The following is a 19,979-nucleotide window of genomic DNA, read 5'->3' as shown; positions in this document are numbered from 1 at the left end:
TTTCTTTAGGAATATTTTAGACAATGTACCACATAAAAAGACATATTTAAATAATTTTCAAACATAAAATATATTTAACTAAATACCCTACTTTTAAGGCATATTTAATTAAAAACCCCTCAAGTTTTTAAACCAGGTCGCTCACTCACCCAAGCAGGAGTTCAAAGATTATAACAAAATTCTGGCCGTTGAATTTTGTTATACTGTTTATAAATATTTTTTTTATTATATTTCTTTTGATTGATTTCAGCCAATGTTAACGTGATAAACACAAACGGGGGCCGTTAACTTACATTTAAGGGCTTAAGCGTTGGGACCCGCAATTATTAAAGCGTGGGGTCAGAAAACGCCTCCCTCCACGTGTATCAAATCCCGTTTCCTCAGTTGCCAAATCGCAGCTTAGTACAGTTTCAAACTCTAGAGAAGTAATAACGATAGGTCGTATTGATCCAGCCACTGGACACTGAGACTGAAAGAGAATGGAGCAGGGATCATCGTACGAATCGGACGGACTCAACGGCGTCGGCGTCGGCGTCGGCGTCCCCGTGGACGACGATGACGCTACCAAAAAATATAAAGGGATCCCCTGTGATGACGAGACACTCTACGGTGTTATCCACCGTATGTTTACCATGATTCTCTTCCCCGATTCCAACAGCCGCGTTGCGTCGTTTTCTCTGCTGCGCCGGATCAAGATCTCTCTATCGGAGAATGGATCGCACCTTCGCCAAGCTTCTAGAAACACCGGCCGGAAAGTTCTTCTCTGGACCCGTAGAGGGAGTCCTATCCGTGCTCTCTTCGTCATCTCCGTGAGTACTCTAATAAAATTCAAATTTGTTACTTTTTGGATAAGTAATTTACATTAAGCTCACGTCATGTACACTAAATCCTCCCTAATTTTATTACTACCACTAGTAGTAGAAAGTTATAAGTACTTTGAAATTTAAAATTATCCTGGTAAAGCAGGTACTACATTAATAATTAATACAAAATTTAATAATAAAAAAAGGCATAATTTCAAAAAATTAGTATATATAATATTGTAGCTTTCTAATATGCAAGTTTTGCATTAAAGTTCTGTCTATTAAATTCTAGAAATACAATACAATAATTTGGTAATAATTCTAAAGAGTAATTGATTATCCCAAACAACTGTAAAAAAATATTTTACTCCATCCTTAACTTTTAATGTAACAAGACATATATATTTTGTAACATTTTGATAGTTATTACTATGTGGATACAAGTTTTTTAAGAGGGGAATTTGAAAAGTTATAAATTATTACAAGTGAAGTTTATTGTTATTTATAGGTGACCCAAACTGGGATCAGAGTTTTTTATGACTACATGAGATTATTCTTATATGGAGTCTCACTATAAAGAGGTTTTTTTACTGTATTTTAACTGTCGTTGTAATTTGTTCTGAAATAAACAGATGCTTGTGCCTTAAATATATAAAAAAAAAATTCCAAAATCCATGCCACTGAAAATAAGGCTTTAATCTAAAGAATTGAGTGCTTGAATTACTCTCTTCATCACTGGTATTAGAGCTGAGTCCTTTCTATTCCCTGTTAGGCAACAGTCAGAGAATCAAAGTTGGATGGGTGATGTGAAGAGATTCTTGGAGTGTTTATTTACATTTTGTGTTAAATCAATTGTATGAAGAGATAACTGTGCTGTATAAGCAGGGGTGGTCAGGATAGAAATTTACCAAATTTTATTTGTTGGGTGGATGTGTTTGATAGATGACTGTTAGGCAGGTAGTGTGTATAATGAAAGAATTTTATGTTTGTCAAAATTCAGAAGGTTCTTGCAATTAGTGAAAGTTTATACGTAGTGATCTAGCAGGCAACGTTATTGACTTTACGATGACTGACATTGTCGCATAGCAATGTTTTGTTACTACACATCTTCAATATACACAAGGAATTACATAATTGTGTCACGTGTACAGTTGCACACCATAGAAAAAGTCGTTCATTGAATCATTTATTTGTAATATATACTTTTCTGTAATTCCTAAAAGACTAGAAAAATGCTCATTCAAATTTAGCGTGTTTTCTCTCGTAGTGTATTGAAATTTATACTTTCCTATCTATTACTTGTCCCTTATTTTTGAGATTTGTTTTTCAATTTCGTTTGATGCTTTCTAAATTCGTGCAGGTTGGGACAATTACTCTTCTTACCTTGACAGGGTTGCTTGTATTTATGCTTTTCTTTCTGGCTGCAACTATCAACGCAATTATCATTTCCCTTCTCGTGTCTTTGGCTGCAGCAGGAGGCTTTTTGGCACTTTTCTTTGCTTGTTTAACTGCTATTTATATTGGGGCTTTATCCGTTGCTGCTTTTGTTATTTCTGCTGCAACAGTTTCTGCAATTGTGGCTGTTTTGATCGCATCAGGTACAGTTATTTGCTCCTACCCTTTTCTTCTTTATTTTGGACAAGTTTTTCTTATCAAGTCATATCTTAAAAGTTATTCAAATATTACCATTATTGATGTTGAATTCCTGGGAATTTTATAAAATTGAACTGGCTGAATTTCTAACTAAAGATGATGGTGGCCCTTTATCTGCTTAGGGTCTCTAACATTTCCTTTTGATGAAAGGGAGGGGGGGGAAAGATGAATTCTCATCCATAATTTGTTAATTATAACTTGTAACTCTACATGTTAATTATCCATTTATCATCATCTGTTTGTTTCCCAATGGTTCTTTGGTTCCTAACACTTTTTGTTTATGCATAAACAAACATAACTCTCAACTGCTAATTTGATTTCCCACCAATTGTGCCACATATATACCGAGATAGTATGTCAGTATGATAAAAACTGCTAGGGCTCTCTACCATTCCATCTTTTCTTTCCTCTCGCTCTTAATTGCCTGCGAATCTGTTGTTTGCTGATTGGTTAATGCCTATGTGTGTTCATATAAATCTGCCAACCTGCCTATAATTAATTGGTTAAAGTTTCCATGGATCTATCATTGGCTTGCTTGTTCTTTTTCATCCAATTAGACCCTCCAAAAATTCTTTGTATATTATTTAAAGCTTGACTGTATTCTTGTTAAAATATCTTGGGCACTTCAACTAATGTAACTTTATGGTTTTTTCAACTTTTGTTTTGGATATTTGTGATTATCAGGCTGGATAGGGTTCTTCTGTGTTATTTGGTTGGCTACAAAGAAAAGTGTGGGTCTGGCTAAGCACTTCTTGGGCATGACTGGATCAGCACTTTCAACTTACTCTCGTGCTCGAGTTGCTCATCACCGTAGTGAAATGGAGAAGACTCCAAAATGAAGTATGCCATGAATACAATGCCATGTATGTATATTTGCTGCTTGGTATTTCTACATGTATTCTGCTTTCCAGCTGCTTAGAGCAAATGCTATGATAATATGAGTTGCTAGATATCATTGTGTATACATAGTTTGGAAGCAAACAAGTGACGTAGAGCTATGGTTTGGAAGCATGTTTGACTAGTATTTTATTGATCGCTGGCCGGTATAAAGTATGTTTGAGATTTAGTAGCGATGACTGTTATAATACATGTATTCTGCGTGAGTTGCAAGATATCACTGTGTGTACATAATTTGGAAGCAAACAAGTGATGTAGTGCTATGGCTTGGGAGCTTGTTTGACCAGTGTTTTATTGATCGATGGTCAGTATATAGTATGTTTGAGATTGAGTTTCTATGACTTTAATAATACATAATTATTGTAGATTTCAATCATTAGTTTCAAGTACAAGTGACAAAGTGATTGTTAAAATATTTGATAGTGAAGTAAAAGTAAAGTGAGCATCGAAAATTTTTCGTATATTTATTAGAATGCTGGATGAGTTCACAATGTTGTAAAATGTTTTAAAAGATAATTTAATGCTGTAAACTTATTCCGTGTACGAGGTTAGCTGACTTATTGCCAAAATACTAAAGATATTCTACCTTCAAAGTAACTAGGAGCATAACACTCGCAAAATATACCTTGGTTTATGAGTTCAAATAGCATTGCCACTAATTCACTACAATAAGTACACTAAAATAAGTTGAGAAAGAAAAAATAAATTAAAATACGAAGAGATTATGGTCTATGCAATCTAAATGAGAACACATTGAAGTTACATGGGTCGTAACGCGAGAAAACATATTTATTTTTAAAAAATTCAAAGTTGAAATATGCACATTTGACGGTATAATGTGACAATAATAGCTAGCCATAGAGGAGTAAGGCAAGCTCTTAAAGTTTTGAATGTAAGATCTGGTGCTGACTTATACAAATTCACCGTCGGACTAATCTCCAAACCGCAACTTCCAGTCGCTACAGAACATGGATGAGTATTAGCTACCTCGCTGCCTGATGGAAACTACTGGTCATAGACGTCTCTGCCTCATCATCCTCCACAAATACTAGTAGACTAGCGTATTTGTATTCAAATCTTTTGATATTCTTAGTCTCTGGCGGTCTCATTTGTGGTGCAAGGCCTTGGTGTATTACTGATCAGTGTGCTTTGATCCCTAAAGACCTAAAAAAACAGCCTTGAGGAGAGAGAGATGCTACACTGGTACACCTGTCAGAAAAAATATCCCTATTTCCATCTTATGCTCATTCTAATGCTCACCAAGTGCCTGAGAACTAAAGAATTTCCGATGACAGAAAGAAAATATCTGTGGGATGGCTGCTGGTGTGCTACGAGTTGCAGGTTCATTGCTACTCACGCTAGTGCTTCAAAATGAGAGTCTCGTTGAATCCCTTCCTTCGGATTCAATATTTTTTAAGCAGAAGAGTTAAATCAATTGAAATTGGATCTGAATTTGATGGAGTCTCGAAGGATTTGTGACTCGGGAAGAGTTAGTGAAGCTGTCATTGGACAGACCAGCACAACCTCCTTGGTTGGATAGGCTGGATGCTACGGGGCTGCTAACATCGGAATCATTTTTTTATCAAAGCCTCCACTTCAATATCAATTACTAACTTCATGGTGATTGAAATGAATTATGCTGTGAAAAGCTAGATTATATTCTAGATAACCTAATAGAATGAGCTAACGCAAGTAATATTTTTTCAGCATCTGGAGGATCTGCACCTACATTATTCAGATATGACGACTTTTAGGTGTCTGACATGCAAAAGAAAAACATCACGTAAACTCTGTACTAGAAACCAAGAAGTTTCAATGAGCTTAAACATTGTTGTATTTGTGCCTGATATAGCCCCAGGAGTTGAGCTATCTCCCAGGAACAATATCAATACTAGGATTTCCATTCCCATGATGTTCGCTATGTTGGGTTTGCGGATCAATTACTGGCGGCTCGACTAAGTGGTATTTCTTACCATTCATGGTGATCCATGTGAGTTAGAAAATGAAGAAAGAAAGAAAGAACATGGTGATTCATGTGAGTTAGCTTTTAATTTTTTTTTTTTTGATAAGTGGAAGTATTTTTTGAAATAAAAAAATATAAATATCTTTTAATTTATTTTACGTTCAATTATGTCAACCCCTTTTTAGAAAAATGAGGGTTTAGGGCATATGGTAAAGAGTTAGGGGACGTTTAGCACGTAAGATTAAATTGGACTAAATATTATGATTGGACTAAATTAAATTAAATTAGATTAGCTTAGATTATAAACAGTAGTGACTTATATTTGGTACAATATCGATTTAAATTGTGTTAAATTAAATTTAAATGAAGTTAAATAGTATTTAAGTTAATACTACATGCATATTTGGTACAGTATCGATTTAAATGAACTTATATTTGGTACTAATCACTTGTTTGAGCCGACTTGAATGAGCCGACTTGAAGCTGAATTCAACTTTGTTTTGCGGGATACTAGGAAGTGTGTTTTACTTATTACATGATTAATAATTAATCAGTTAATAGGTCACGACATTAATTTGACACGAAATATGCATGCGCATATATTTACTGTAAGTTTGGCATGCATGATCTTATTGTAAATGTATATGATATTTTGGAAGTGAAATATTTTCTTACATTCGAAAAATATTTGAAGAAAGAGAAAAAAAAATTTAGAAAGAGTACATAACAAATCTAACAAACTTATTTGTAACTTCTAAAATATAAATACAAAGGTATTATTTTGAGGCGTCTAGCTATGGTATCACGGTGGTACGGTACCACGGCCATACCACAGCTGAATCCAATCATTGGATCCAATAATGGTGATAACTGTGGGTTGAATCCAATGGCTGAATCCAACTGTAATATGGTACCACTGCGGTACCATAGTTTTGCCTTATTTTGAAACCCTTGTTATATGACATGATGTATTTGTCAAAAGATAGAAAATGTTTATTCCTTAAAAAATGGCATGTTTCTTTCGGTAGCAAATCAATGAGTAATTAAGAAAAATTAGGGACCTAGTAGTAAAAGTGAGAAACATTTGGAAACCAAGTGTCATTTAGGTCTTTAACTATATAAGTGTAAGATAATATCAACTTAATTTTTAAAATGACAGTAGTTTTTAAATTATAGCTACTCAATTTTAGAATACCAAATAAGACATTTTATATATATCTGTCTACGGAAGCACATTATTTATTTTTTTTAAAAAAAGTTCTTTGACTAATGCCGGTGCATTTATTCACACTCTACTATGTTGACAAAATAATCAAATGGACAAAAATATACGTAGATGTTTGGTAAACTGTAATATTATAAACAATGTGAATTTCAAAAGCATAATATATGATTTTGGTAAATTTTTATTTTAAAGTACTGTTTCCCTCTATAATACTAAAATAAACATAAATAAGTTGTCCAGGAACATACTTGTTATTTTTTAAAAATATAAATTTATCTCTATCACTTACGATTAGGCTTGATTTAAAAAAAAAAAAAAAAAAAAAAAACTTGGCCATATATATATAGGCTTGGCCCAGGCTTGGAAAATTTTCATCCCAACTCCGGATTTGATGGGCCAAATTCGTCTGCAACTAGAAATGAACAAAAATTAATCCTCATCATATTACAGAACAATCACCTGCTTGGAAACCAATTTTTGTAGTTTGTGTAATGCAAATGCGAGAAGATTCCCACCAGGCCACCACTGCTACGCAAGGCAACTTATCAACGATTACTTGCGGTAGTCAATCATCTATCAATGCAGAATCGCACCAATAACAAATAATATAAGTAAATGCATGTAATCTTTATTTCAAATTGAAAGTAATCTATGTCTAATGGGTGAGGCTATTTATCTTGTAATATTTATTTAAGACCGGATTAAGAATGGTATAATCCCGGACCATCCCAATCCATTGCCGAATCTAAACTATAATTTAGCTTCACTTTACCTGTTGCTTGAAAAGACAAATCAAGATCATTAGTGTGTATAATAATATTATTTCAAAATCAAAGGTTCTCAAATTTCAACAACAAATTTGTTTCTAATCTCATGAAAAAATAAAAAAATAAAAAAATAAAAAAAAAACCACACACACACAATCACCAACGTCTTTTGTTTTCCACATCACTATTAGAAAACATAAAATTTCTCACTTTTAACTCTTTTCTTGATATATGTGTGTGTGTGTGTATACTCACCTTTCTTAACTCATTAGGAGCAACCAAATTAATTTCTATATTTTCCAAAGAAAAATAGAAGGAATATTATTATGGGCTAAAATTACCATTGTAACCCTGTTGATTATTGCATCAACCGTGGGAATGGCATGTACTCAAACAAAAGAATGCATGGACAAATGCAAGGCACAAGGCATTCCATATTGTCAGAGTGAACATCAAAGAGAGTAATTATGATTGTGAAGTCGTTTGTACTAATAGGTAAGATGTTTTATTTGGAGATGGACCTCCGGCTATTATTATTCGAAACATAGTTTTCACCAAACGTTGCAGTAATTAATTACCGTGTTTTAATATTTGTCTCGTTTGATATTGAAGTTGGACAGTTATAATTTAAAAATTACAGTATTAAAATATTTAGTAAGCATTAACTACTATAATTTAAAAAGTAAGTTAATTTAATTAACAACTTTTATAATAAAAATTTTATAATATCTTTATTTTTTTTTCAAAATAATTATTTTAAAGTTATGTTTATTGCATATTATTAACTTTCATTTCATAATTATAACTTTTTTTTCCACAACAATTATAGTTTAAAGCTACAAAATCTCAATACCAAATAGGACTATAATATGGTGCAAGAATCCAATTTGTATAACATATTTCACTTTCTTTATTTTATTTTACTGTTCTTTTCTTTTGGAATAATAATAAAGAGAATTATGCAATTATCTCTTTCCCTTATCATTGAGGTAAAGTATTAGAATCCTAAATGCACATTTATCATTAGTTACAAGTGCAAATGTTTATCAAACTTTACAATTATAACTTTTAAGCTATAACTATTGACTTTATATAAGCTTATTATAACCTCCTTACAAAGTGTGTATATGAATCTATTACTACTACTTACTTCTGAGCTCCTTTCGTTAAAGTTATCCATAAGCTAAAAAAATTAGCTCATGCCATTCTGTTTTCACATCATTACAAAATTTCATTCTTTTTCCAACAATTCTGGCATTGCAACACGTAGTAGCTTCAAAAGACTACATCTATTAGCTTTAATCACATCTAATTTAGAACATCAAAAAAGGAAACAACTACTACTTATGAAACAGGGAATACTTGCACTGGCTTACACAACAAAATCACAATAATATTGCTGAGACAAGTAGCAATTTAATTACAAAAAAAAAAAAAGAGGAAGAATCAGAGCCCTTTTCTCTGCGAATGTATTCTAAATGTCATCACAGATAAGCAAGAAGACTTACCGGTCATCTGAATATTCCTAGACGAGTAATGACTTTGCTTCGATGAGATATGACCAAACGGTTTTCAGCTCCTCTTCCATCTTTTCCGAGAACAAGCATGATTTACTCTTTGTGTGCTCCAACAGTTGGGCTTTCTTCTCGGCAGCTGCAGCCCTCAATACTCGCAACTCATCCATTCTTCTCAATTCAAGTTGCAATTCTTCTTCTACAATCCTCATCTCCGCCTCCTTCAAATCTGCCTCAAACACGTGTTGCATATATTCAAGAATCATGCTTTCGATTTCTGTTTTTCCCTTCTCTCTAATCTCCAAGAGAGCTTCCTGTTCTAGGAGTACAGCCTGGTGTGCAAGTTCCATCTCTTCGACAGATCTTGAACTTTTCTGTATCTCCATTTGAACAGTTTGCAAGTCACTATCTATCTTCCAGGATTTCTTAGTCAAATCCTCAAATTCCCTTTTTACAACTCCAAGCCTTTCCCGACACAACTTCAACTCAGTTTGCAGCTTGGTTTTCTCTTCCTCGGACTTCAGCAACTCAGTAGCTTTACCACCCAAATTCCAATTTCTCTGTGGATGGTCTACTTTTTCAATGTTATCTATAGCAAAAAGAACCTTTTCATTCTCTTGCCTTCTGTTCTCTTCCTCAAGTTTTGACTTCAAAAGTGAAAGGTTGTTCCTCAATTCAGCTTCAGATCGTTGAACCTTTCCTAGAGCATCTTCAATTTCTCTCTTGCAGCATTCCAGATGCACCAATTGCTCTTTTTTCTGATTCAGGTATGTCGATGAAGTAGTTACCCTAGCTCTTGATCGAGCTGCTCTCTGTTCAAAGTATGCTGCTGATGAAGAAAAGCTTGACAAAGAATACTTGAGTGCCATCAATTTATTATCTACAAGAGCTTTTCTCTCTTGCATTTCAGAACAAAGGTGTTTGAGGGAACCGCACTGTTGTTGCTTGGCCTGGATACTATCTTCCATAGCTACAACATCTCCAGAGAGTTTATCAACCTCAGCGAATGCTTTCTCAACCGAACCAAATAGAGTAATAGTATTAGCAGAATCTGAAAGCTTCTCTTGGGCTTTTTCCAGCTTCAGTCTGACCAAATTTAGATCTTCAGGGACCTTTATGTTAGCAAGATTCAACTGCTCTGTTTCCATGTCAGCAAAGGCAGCTTCTGCAGAACCAGGAGTTTTTTCTGACGAATGGAGACCTTCAACTTGAGAACTGATGTGAGTTTCTTTATTAGCTTGAGAATTTCCAGGATATAGGCTAAATCCATTATGCACATCCATTCTGGAAATGTTCTCTCCAGACTTAAGATTTTCAAATCTAGCATTTTCTCTTCTATCGTGCCCATTCAATGCTGGGAGACCAGGTTCAACAGACGTGATGTGCTGCTTACCTCCATCAATTTCAACGAGCTTTTCTGGGCAATAAATCTCTCCGCTTGCTTCAGCTCTGTTTTGTCCGCATAAAGAAATCATTCTTTTGAATTCATCCCTCTCTTGCATGGCTTTTTCATACAGTCCCAATAATTTTTCATTTTCTTCATTCATTTCTGCAAGTTGAAGCTCTAGATTCTCAGCTTCTCTTTTCATCTCCATCTCTTTTCTTTCATATAATTCTATAAGATTACTCTTTTCCTCGATTAAGACCTTATGCTTCAACTGCAGCTCATCATTCAATTTATTGAATTCACTCTTTTCCTTATTCAAGACCTCAAGCTCTAACCTTAGCTCATCATGCATTTTGGACAACCCAATTGCTGTCTGATGAGCCTCTGCTTCCCTCTGACTGGCCACAGCAATAGCGTCAACCATGGTTTTCAGCTCAACTTGGTCATCAAAGTTAATCGTAGGCACATTTGTTGACAACTGAAATCCCTGCGTTTCTTCTTTTGCAGAGATGGGACATGTCTGCTCCTCAAGTTTCTTAACCAGATCGCTCACATGCCTGCCAAATTAGTAAATTAAGACACTAAAGTCCAGCAGATAATATCTGACCCTGATAAATGTTCCACTAGAAATGATCATGATGATGATATACTCGTATTAACAATAATAATAATGACAATTATCAACAGCAATAATAAGAATCATAATAATTGTATTAAAAGACAGTGCTGCTGGACACACCAAACCAGGAATTAAAAGCAGTTGAATTAGTTTAAATTATGCAAGAAAATTAAAGATTTACAATCACCTTTCCAGCTTCTCTTTCTCGTCAAGTGAGAATTCCAACTGTTTTCGGAGAGTTTCCATTTCTGCTTGGTTATGAATAGCCTGTAACGAAACAAGTCCAATGGATTAATGTCATATAAGAGACGTCTACCAAGTTGCAAGTTCAAACATTCAAAATTCATCCAAGTGCATTATTTACCTGCATGCGAAGGAACTCATTTTCCTCATTAACTGACGTGCGCCAAGGTGAACCTGGTTCCTGTCATAAACAGAACAAGAGGATCGCTTTTGTGAAATCAAAACCTATTTAGTGCAAAGGCAAACTATTATGCCTGACTTAGAATTGTTGCAATTTAAGCATCAAACCAATCAAAAAGGGCATAACGATTGCTTTGAGTCATCATTTCATTGATTACTACTTTTATAAAAGCATAACTGAAAAAGCTAACCACGCCATGAAAATTTAAATGACTTGCACAATATTGACATAGGACGTTTATAAGTCATAGACGAATCTCTTATTTAGATGTCAAACTAATGCTAGGAAACAAGGGTGTCAGGAAAAAAAAAAAAAGGAAATCATGCATTTAAAATTGCATCAAACATAAATTAGTTTATAATTACGAATTTATGAGGATGAAAGTGATGTGGAAACCTTCTGAGTGTCTGTAACTCAGATTAACTCATAACTCAATAAATGCCACAGCAAATGAAGTGCATTAGGTGCAACATCATATTATTTTCAATCAGTTCCATATAAAGTGAATAATAGAAATTAGCCATACTGGACAAATATAAAAATGTATACATATTAAAAAAAAAGAAATCATTAAAAAAGATATATGATCTTACCTCGCTAGAGATCAGTAAATCACCATCACTGCAAGCTTCAGTCACTGCAACTGAATTTGCCTTCTAATATGTAACAATCAAAATTCAAAGTTATGATTCCCACTAATTAATTCAAATTGACAAATAAGAAAACAAAGCCAGCAAAGAACCTGAACTGCTGAAGAGTCTGATTCATGCATAAGTTTCCAATCTAGTGCTTCTAGCAACTGCATATTTGAACAGATGCAGGTAAATTAAGTAAAAAATATAATACAACCAGTTAGGTTCAAAGGTTTCAAAAACCAATTTTGACACCTTATTCTGTAACACCATGATTTGTTGACTCATCATCTCTCGTTCGCCGCCTTCATAAAATGACTTCAATCTGTGGGTTAAAAAAAAATACGATTAACAGTGTATCAGAAAATTATAATGTCCAAAGGAAAGGCCAAACAATCATTAATGCTTGAGAAATATACATGCTACATAAGCAAATGAAGAATAATTAATATCACAGTGAAACCACTATAATAAAACTGTGTTGAAAGTACATGCCTCCTTATTTCCTCTTTAAGCTGCAGGTTCTCCATGGCAAATCTTGTTACTTCTTGGTTGCGATCTACCTGCGTCCTGAGAACCTCAATTTCCTTCAAACACTCCTCCTTCTCTTTCAATAAATGGGTCTCAGCAGAAATCTTTCCAGAAGCAACAGCCTCTAGCCTCTTGATTCCTGCTTCCCGGAAACGTAATCTCATCTTTAGGCCTTGTATCTCGTCCTCTCTTTGTTTGGCCTAATTCAAATGAAGCATTTAATGTTTAGAGAAGTTATGTATCACAGTATCCATATAAACTATAATAGATGGGTCCTTACAAGTATACAATTCCCCAAATACCACACAAACAACTTATATGCCAAAATATGATTAGAGGTTTAACATCCAGTTGAAGAGAACATAGAAACTAATCTTTTGAAATTCTTTCTGTTCACTTCTATTTAAGAAGAAATGTGTAGCATTTATTAATAAATGTCCCAAAACTTTCAGCCCTAAAATCCATTAAATAACATGTCAAAATTTCTCATTGACATACCAGTCGCAGAGCTGCCTGATTTTCAGCAGCCAAGGCTTGTAAAGAGATGTCTTTCTCCTTTTCCCTCCTGAAAGCTCCAACAAGCGCAAGTTCATAATCTTTCTTCTGATAAGAGCAGTGAAACAAATAAATTGGTAAACAATAAGTGTAAATCAGATGTCTTCTTATAAATCAAAGAACTAAAATTGTGTTCACCTGAGACATCCGTTTATCCGATATAAGTGGACTAAATGACTCATGAAGCCCTTCCCACTTAATGGATCCGGGGGATCCTGGAAAGCTTACTGTAGGACTGTCATTGACCAGACTTTCAGCCCCTCCATGGGCTATACCCCGTAAACGAGATACTTCTTTCTGAAGAAAAAGAAGGGAACGTTTGAAGTGTGTAATAGGCAAATGAAAATCACCATAAATTCTACAGGCACTTAACTTACAAGACCAAGTATGCTTACTGAAGCAAAAAATAAATCTAACAAATTGCCAAGTTATTCCTTTAGGGGATGACGCACAAATTATCCATTTTTATTTTTCCAGAGTAAACAGTAATTCATTACACAGAAACTCATTTTTGAGATAATAAATTTAGTCCAAAGAACTTCAATGATCCAAAGAAATTCAACTTTAGCTTTTGATTTAATCTTAAATCATCAAGAAAAAAAATTCTTGAGAAAGAGAAATTAATAGTCACTAGAAAGTCGCAAAGTTTCTCATACATTGGTATGCCTTCTAGAAAAGATCTCAAGGGAAAAAGTCTATTCGTAGAGTCAGTGAAAGTACAGAACATTATGTTGTAAAATAACATAAAGAAACAAATTCAGCACAATACCTTAAGCTGTTGAATCTCCATCCGCATGGCAATAACATCCCCAGAAGCATCTTCATTTACAATTGCCTGTAGAAAAATTAGAACCAACTTTCTATAAGAAATGGTGATTGAAACTTAAAAACATAAGTACTCAAGTGTTTGCTAATGACTTAGAAACAGAAAAAATGGATAAAATGTAAAACTGATAAGCTGTGCAAAGAAGCAGAGATGTGCCCCTGCACCTGAAGTCTTGAATGTGATACCCTATCTGATGTCACCAAAGAAACATTAAAAAAGGGCATGCAAAGATCACATACATTGTTTTTTATGAATTTAGCACGTTGTGCAAACTTCAAAGTGCTAAGTGTCTCCAACGAACAACTGCAAGGCACCAAAACATTTCCCATATATTAAATGAATTTAATCTTAAAAAAAAATGAGGTTGTTGAAACAAATAGAAAAGAAATGACAAACAATGAGCTAACACTGTCATGAACTTGGAGTTTAAAAAAAACTTCCAATGTATACTTTCAAAAGTAAAAGGTAGTGAAAATATCCATAGGAGTTGGAAAGTACAAGAAATTTGAAACTCAGTTAACTATTGAAGTTCATCAATAAGCAAATTAGTGAAAAAAGGTTCCTAAAAGACAAAAAGGTAAGAATTCTAAAGAAGTTTATATGTAAGTAAGACATGCTATTAATAAAGAATGATGCTTTGACTGACCAACTAGATGGACTGATATTTGCAATTATGATTGTTTTTGAATTCCCTCCCAGAGAATCCTGAAAGTAAAACAATAACAAGATGGTTAGATATCCCTTTCTTTGCTGAAGATCTTGGCATGATACAAGATATTGCCAAAAAATCCTAAGTAAACAAATTTCAATATTTAATACTTACTTAATCTTGAGTTTAAAAGAACCATGTACAATAACAAGATGGTTAGATATCCCTTTCTTTGCTGAAGATCTTGGCATTATACAAGATATTGCCAAAAAATCCTAAGTAAACAAATTTCAATATTTAATACTTACTTAATCTTGAGTTTAAAAGAACCATGGTTTATGTAATGTGTATGTGTGTGCGTGCGTGTCCATATACATACATACACACACACACACACACACACACATAGAGACAGAGACAGAGAGAGAGAGAGAGAGAGAGAGAGCGGAATGATCATTCAAAAAGTTCGCAGTTCAGCAGAGCAGGAGATTATTGCAAGAAATAACTACATACCACAGCAGATACTATCCAGTCAAAAGAAAAGAAAGAAGATAACAAAGAGAGAGAGAGAGAGAATTTGCTTCTCAAGGTTTATTTTCAAGAGAGAGAGAATTTGCTTCATAAGGTTTATTTTCAATCAGCAGCAGTTGTATACCTGAAGCAAAAATGTAAGCTTTGAATCACGGTATGGAACATGAAGCGACTTTCCATTGGAGATACTAACAAGGTTCATAATCACAAGTCTGCATGAATCAATAAAGAAGACAAAAACCATTCAACGGTCAAGCATTTCGTTAACAAGAAGATTGTTGGTGAAACTGAAAGGTAATGACAGCGCACCCCAATGTTGAAAGTGACTTGTTAATATTGGTAGCTTCCTTGAGACGTTCACCTTCTGCACCAGAGCTCTTCTGCCTGTGATCAAAGCATAAACACGTGTAAACACAGTATTTTGTGAAAAGTAACTGAAATCAATGCAAATAATAGTCTGAAATTGATGCAAACTCATTTCTATATGCATGTACCTTTCAGAGCCAGCTAAATCGACAAGATTAAGCCGAGCAAACCGATGGTGAGTTACACCTTGAGATTCCCACTGGTAATAAAAACTCAATTAAACATGTTTTTTTAACTCCAAGTACTAAATATTTAGGAAAAAGACAAAGTTTAACAAAAAAGCCCAAAAATAGAAAAAGAAGAAAAGAACTTGTATGTTTACTCACCTTACTTTCAATAATGCATGTAAATACACTGTGAGAACGACTGCTTGCACGGTTCATATTAGTGGCAGCAACCTTTCTGTTTGCTGCACCCTGAAATATCGAAGTGTTAATAAGCATTCTGTTACAAAAATTACTAAGGGAAAACAAACAAATGTCAAAAAAATTCTAAGACCAATGTACATTTAGAAGTTCAGACACAGAGAAAATTAAATTTGACCATTTAAGTTATTAATACAAACTAGCCAGTGATGTGTTGACATAAGAAGTAATAATTGCACCAGCTATACATACTATGTGAATGAATTAACAGAGGAATAGCACAGAAAAACAATTTACGGTGCAATCAAAATGATTGACTTTGAAAACAATTATTGGCTTCTTTTTGCAAAATAGTAACAAAATTGAATAAGGAAATCAAAATGTTGTCTGATTTGTACTAATAAATTCCTAAAAATCTGAAAATGGTTTCTTTTGTTGTCTTCTTTGCAAATTCAAATGCTTAATTTCAAATGAGAAAAAAGAAAATGTCTGACTGCTGCAAAACACAGAACAGACTGTACTTTCAGCACTGATTTTAAATAACAAAAGCACTTCAACATGTAAAATAACTACACAACTGTGACAAAGGTTTTACTCAAAACACAGCCACTAACATCCACCAAAAACCTGCAGCACTATAGAAATACTAGCAGTTACATAATTCAACTACAGGTGTGAAACATATCAAAGAGAAGAGCCAGAGAGGATGACTATATACTTGAATAAGTTGTTGAATCACATCCCGAGCACTTGTAACTTCTATCTCCTTCAAATTCTCAACATAAACCCCTTTCTTATTGTCTTCTCTTATCTGCCAGGTACAGATGAATCAGTCCAAGACTCCAAGTTAACTAGGACAAGTATTTGGAAATTTCCCCTTAACTCCAAAGTGTTTTACCATTTGTTTGACATAAATTAAGAGTTAAGAAATCCGCCAAACTATAAACAAAATCTGAGGGTCTGAAAAGAACTAAAAATTTGGCTATGCATAGACATGCCTTTATCTAGTACATAAGAATTTAAAACAATATGGAGCAAAAGAACTTCTATCTAAGTCCTATTTCAAAATGAGCTGGTTTACTTACAGAGTATCTTGCCTTGATCACATGTGAACATGTTATTCATGAAGAAATGTTCTTAATAAAATAAGGATGCAAAAGAGTAACCATTAGATTTCTTCAGTTACTGTGTAATCTCTGTCAGGCAATTAGTGAGGAAAATGAAAACGACATGTTTTCATTATTGGTAATGAAATTTTATTTGGTTTGTACCGGGGCAATCATAAATGAAAAGAAAAACTGAAGAGATGAACCTCTAAAATGCAGTGTAAGACATGTTTACCTGTAGATTACTGGAAGACGGGTCCAAAAGATCAAGAATTTGCTCATTGTATATTTCCAAAAATGAGCATTTGCAATTAAATCTTATCTTCTCGTCTTTGCGGACAATTTTCTCCTGCCACACAACAAAGTAGTCAAAGCTATTAAATGATCCTCGGAATGAAAAATTCAAAAGTAAATGAAAACATGATAAAATTTTAACTCTTATATACAGAAGATGGTGATCTCCAAAATTAGAAAAAAAATATTAATAATAATAGTAATAAAAAGATTTCTAGTTTCATATATCCAAATCTTCTGGGTTACAAAAAAATACTTAAAAATTTAAGTTTCCCAGTAACCAGTGATTTGTAAATGTCAAGCACCTCAATTAAAAGACATCTTAGATTTATATACAAGTGTCAAAGCTGCTCTTCTGCAATAAATTCAAAATTGCATTGCTTTTTAGCACCAAATTATACCCAAAAGAGTATTGTTATTTCATTTATCATGCATTCTATCTCACTATATTAACAAGTATCTTCCACCAATACCAATATAATACCTTCTGAATCGTTGAGAATAAGTATTCAAATACTCTAGGTGTCATTCCAGAATTCACACTATGCCTTTGAGTGCTTTCCTCAATATCTCCCAGCATCGTGTGAGTTTTGCCACTACCCGTCTGCACAAAGAAATGGTAAATTGAATCATAAACACATTTCACTAACTCTTTCGTACACCAATTGATATAACCAAATTAAAAGCTCACTTGGCCATAAGCAAACATGCAACTGTTGTATCCTCCCATACAATTATCCACCATAGGCACACCAGCAGCTTTGAACAACCTCTCCTGTCAAATTAGTCCAATAAGATCCACTACCACACACCAGCAATAACAAAACATAAGCAGCATTAACCTAAACAACCGAAAGCTAAAAGCAATACCTGGCTAACATTCTCATCTGCGACAATGTCAAACGTGAAACGCGACTCAGGATGCCCTGTCCATGTGATCGTCTGGCAGCTCTCCTGCCTAATACACTTGTTGTAGCCTTGTACCGAAATCTCTGACCTACTCAGTGGCCGGATTCTTATAATTACCTAAACATATTAATTAGATGAAATTAAATCGAGCGCATTAACTAACAATCACTTGTCGCATTTAAATTAGATTTCTAATAGAAGCATACAGAAATTTCAATTTTCAACTAAAAAAAGTTTTTTTGTTTTTTTAAAATAAAAAATTACCTGCACGTTATGGTCCTTCCAGAAGGAAGGATCGTCGGAGAACTCGAAGCTGTGAGATGAAGCAGTGGCGGCGGCGGCTGCATTGTCGTCCCAGTCGCCGATGCTGCGAACTGCTGACGTGGCAGCGAGAGATTGGCCCGGATGATTGTCTCTCGACACAGACTTGAGAGAAAGATCTGGTGAAGTGAAAAACGATGGCGCGGAATCGGAGGAGGTGGAACGGCTGTGGAAACCAAACCTGCTCTTGATCGCACTGGCCGTCTCTGAAATAAACGGCATGTCGTCTCGTATGAACGGAAAAATTAGGAAAGAAAGCTTTTGGGACAGTAGGGAATTGGAGAAGTGACGGGGGAAAGAATTTGAAATGCTTGGGGGGAAGATCGGACGGTGGAGAGTTGGATAGATGAACGGTTGGGATTCGAGTGGATTTGATGCTAGTGACCGTTTGGATTCGGGGTGTTAAAAAATTTTGAATTGTCGAATTGTGGAGCCACTTTTCTATGCGGAGTTGCTGACTGCCGAGGAGGATGTGGTGAGATGAAATTACTGAAACGTCCCTAAGGTGTTATCATGTTGACCGAATTCAAGTATGCATCAGGTGCTGTAATAAAAAAATTTTATGTGCGGCAAATATGACCTATAAATAATTATTATGATAAAAATAATAAATATATAAGTGTTTTTTTTATCATATAAGGGTGTGTTTGGTACATTGTATTATATTATGTTGTATTGTATTATTTTAATGCAAGTGTATTGTATTATGTTATATTGTATTAACATTGTATTATAATAATGTTGTACAATATTTGGTACTACACTGTACTGTATAATTTTTATACTAGGTTTGGTGTTGTACTGTACTGTATTAATTTTTTGTGATTAATTTACATTATATATTTATAAAATAATATTTATTAGTACTTAAAAAAACTAAATATAGAGGTCTTAAATTTTAGAAATTTAATAATTTTTTTTAGTATAAATGTTAAAAAATATCATAATTCTTCATAAAGATCGAAGGTTATATCCTTTAATTTTCGGAAGCACAACATTTATTTTCTATATTTTCTAAATATATAACTTGTTAAATATCGAAACAAATAATTTAATCAAATAATCTTGAAATAATATAACAAAAAAATAGTTAAAACCTACAAGATTTGTTCAAAAGTCATCTTAGGACATCTGTTCATATACATCACAAAATGATAAAGTGACAAAATTATTATAACATATTTAATAGCAAAATGGTTTGTGCTAATATTTTATATTATTATTTATGTTATTATTAATTTTAGATTAATATTATTGAAATTCATTCGTATTTAAATATTTATTATTTGTTATATTAAATTAATTAAAAATAATTAATTTTTGTATATTAATTATATTACAATAATAAAATAGTGTAATATTATATTTTATTTTATTTTATATACTTTTAAGTATTTATTATTAATCATATTAAATTATTAATAAATTATGATGTAAAAATAAAAATTAATATTCTATTATATCATAAATTAAAAAACTATATATTTATTCATTTTTATTATCATTAAATAAAAGTTAAAAAAAAAACAAGGTAATGCGGGAACTCCCCCATTAGCCCCCCCCCCCCCCCCCCCGGCTGTGAGAGGGTCTAAGAGTCGGATGGTAGAAGAGATGATGGCTCGGCCGGCTTGGTAGGCATGAT

General features: G+C 33.7%; 2 protein-coding genes across 2 annotated transcripts; one reads left to right on the top strand and one right to left on the bottom strand.

Annotated features, from left to right (window-relative positions):
- The first annotated feature begins 411 nt into the window (after positions 1-411).
- On the top strand, positions 412-3,726 carry LOC18034969. Its single transcript, XM_006423979.2, has 3 exons — positions 412-809; positions 2,164-2,401; positions 3,141-3,726. Exons 1-3 carry the CDS (start codon positions 480-482, stop codon positions 3,293-3,295), a joined length of 723 nt encoding a protein of 240 aa, XP_006424042.1. The 5' UTR covers positions 412-479; the 3' UTR covers positions 3,296-3,726.
- A 4,883-nt stretch (positions 3,727-8,609) lies between these two features.
- LOC18034873 (kinesin-like protein KIN-12E) lies at positions 8,610-18,684 on the bottom strand. The gene is made up of 22 exons (XM_024179571.1): positions 18,281-18,684; positions 17,978-18,133; positions 17,799-17,882; positions 17,592-17,711; positions 17,049-17,162; positions 16,426-16,518; positions 15,669-15,758; positions 15,471-15,541; positions 15,286-15,360; positions 15,101-15,188; positions 14,443-14,501; positions 14,036-14,099; positions 13,740-13,805; positions 13,109-13,267; positions 12,914-13,018; positions 12,380-12,615; positions 12,140-12,209; positions 11,995-12,051; positions 11,846-11,908; positions 11,193-11,252; positions 11,016-11,095; positions 8,610-10,766 (listed from the first exon to the last, which is right to left on the bottom strand). Exons 1-22 carry the CDS (start codon positions 18,557-18,559, stop codon positions 8,834-8,836), a joined length of 4,122 nt encoding a protein of 1,373 aa, XP_024035339.1. The 5' UTR covers positions 18,560-18,684; the 3' UTR covers positions 8,610-8,833.
- Between the last annotated feature and the right edge of the window lie 1,295 nt (positions 18,685-19,979).

Source organism: Citrus clementina, unplaced genomic scaffold, assembly GCF_000493195.1.
Source record: "Citrus clementina cultivar Clemenules unplaced genomic scaffold, Citrus_clementina_v1.0 scaffold_8, whole genome shotgun sequence".
NCBI lineage: Eukaryota > Viridiplantae > Streptophyta > Magnoliopsida > Sapindales > Rutaceae > Citrus > Citrus x clementina.
The sequence above is the reverse complement of the archived record's forward strand: the minus strand, read 5'-3'. Positions and strand labels throughout refer to the sequence as shown.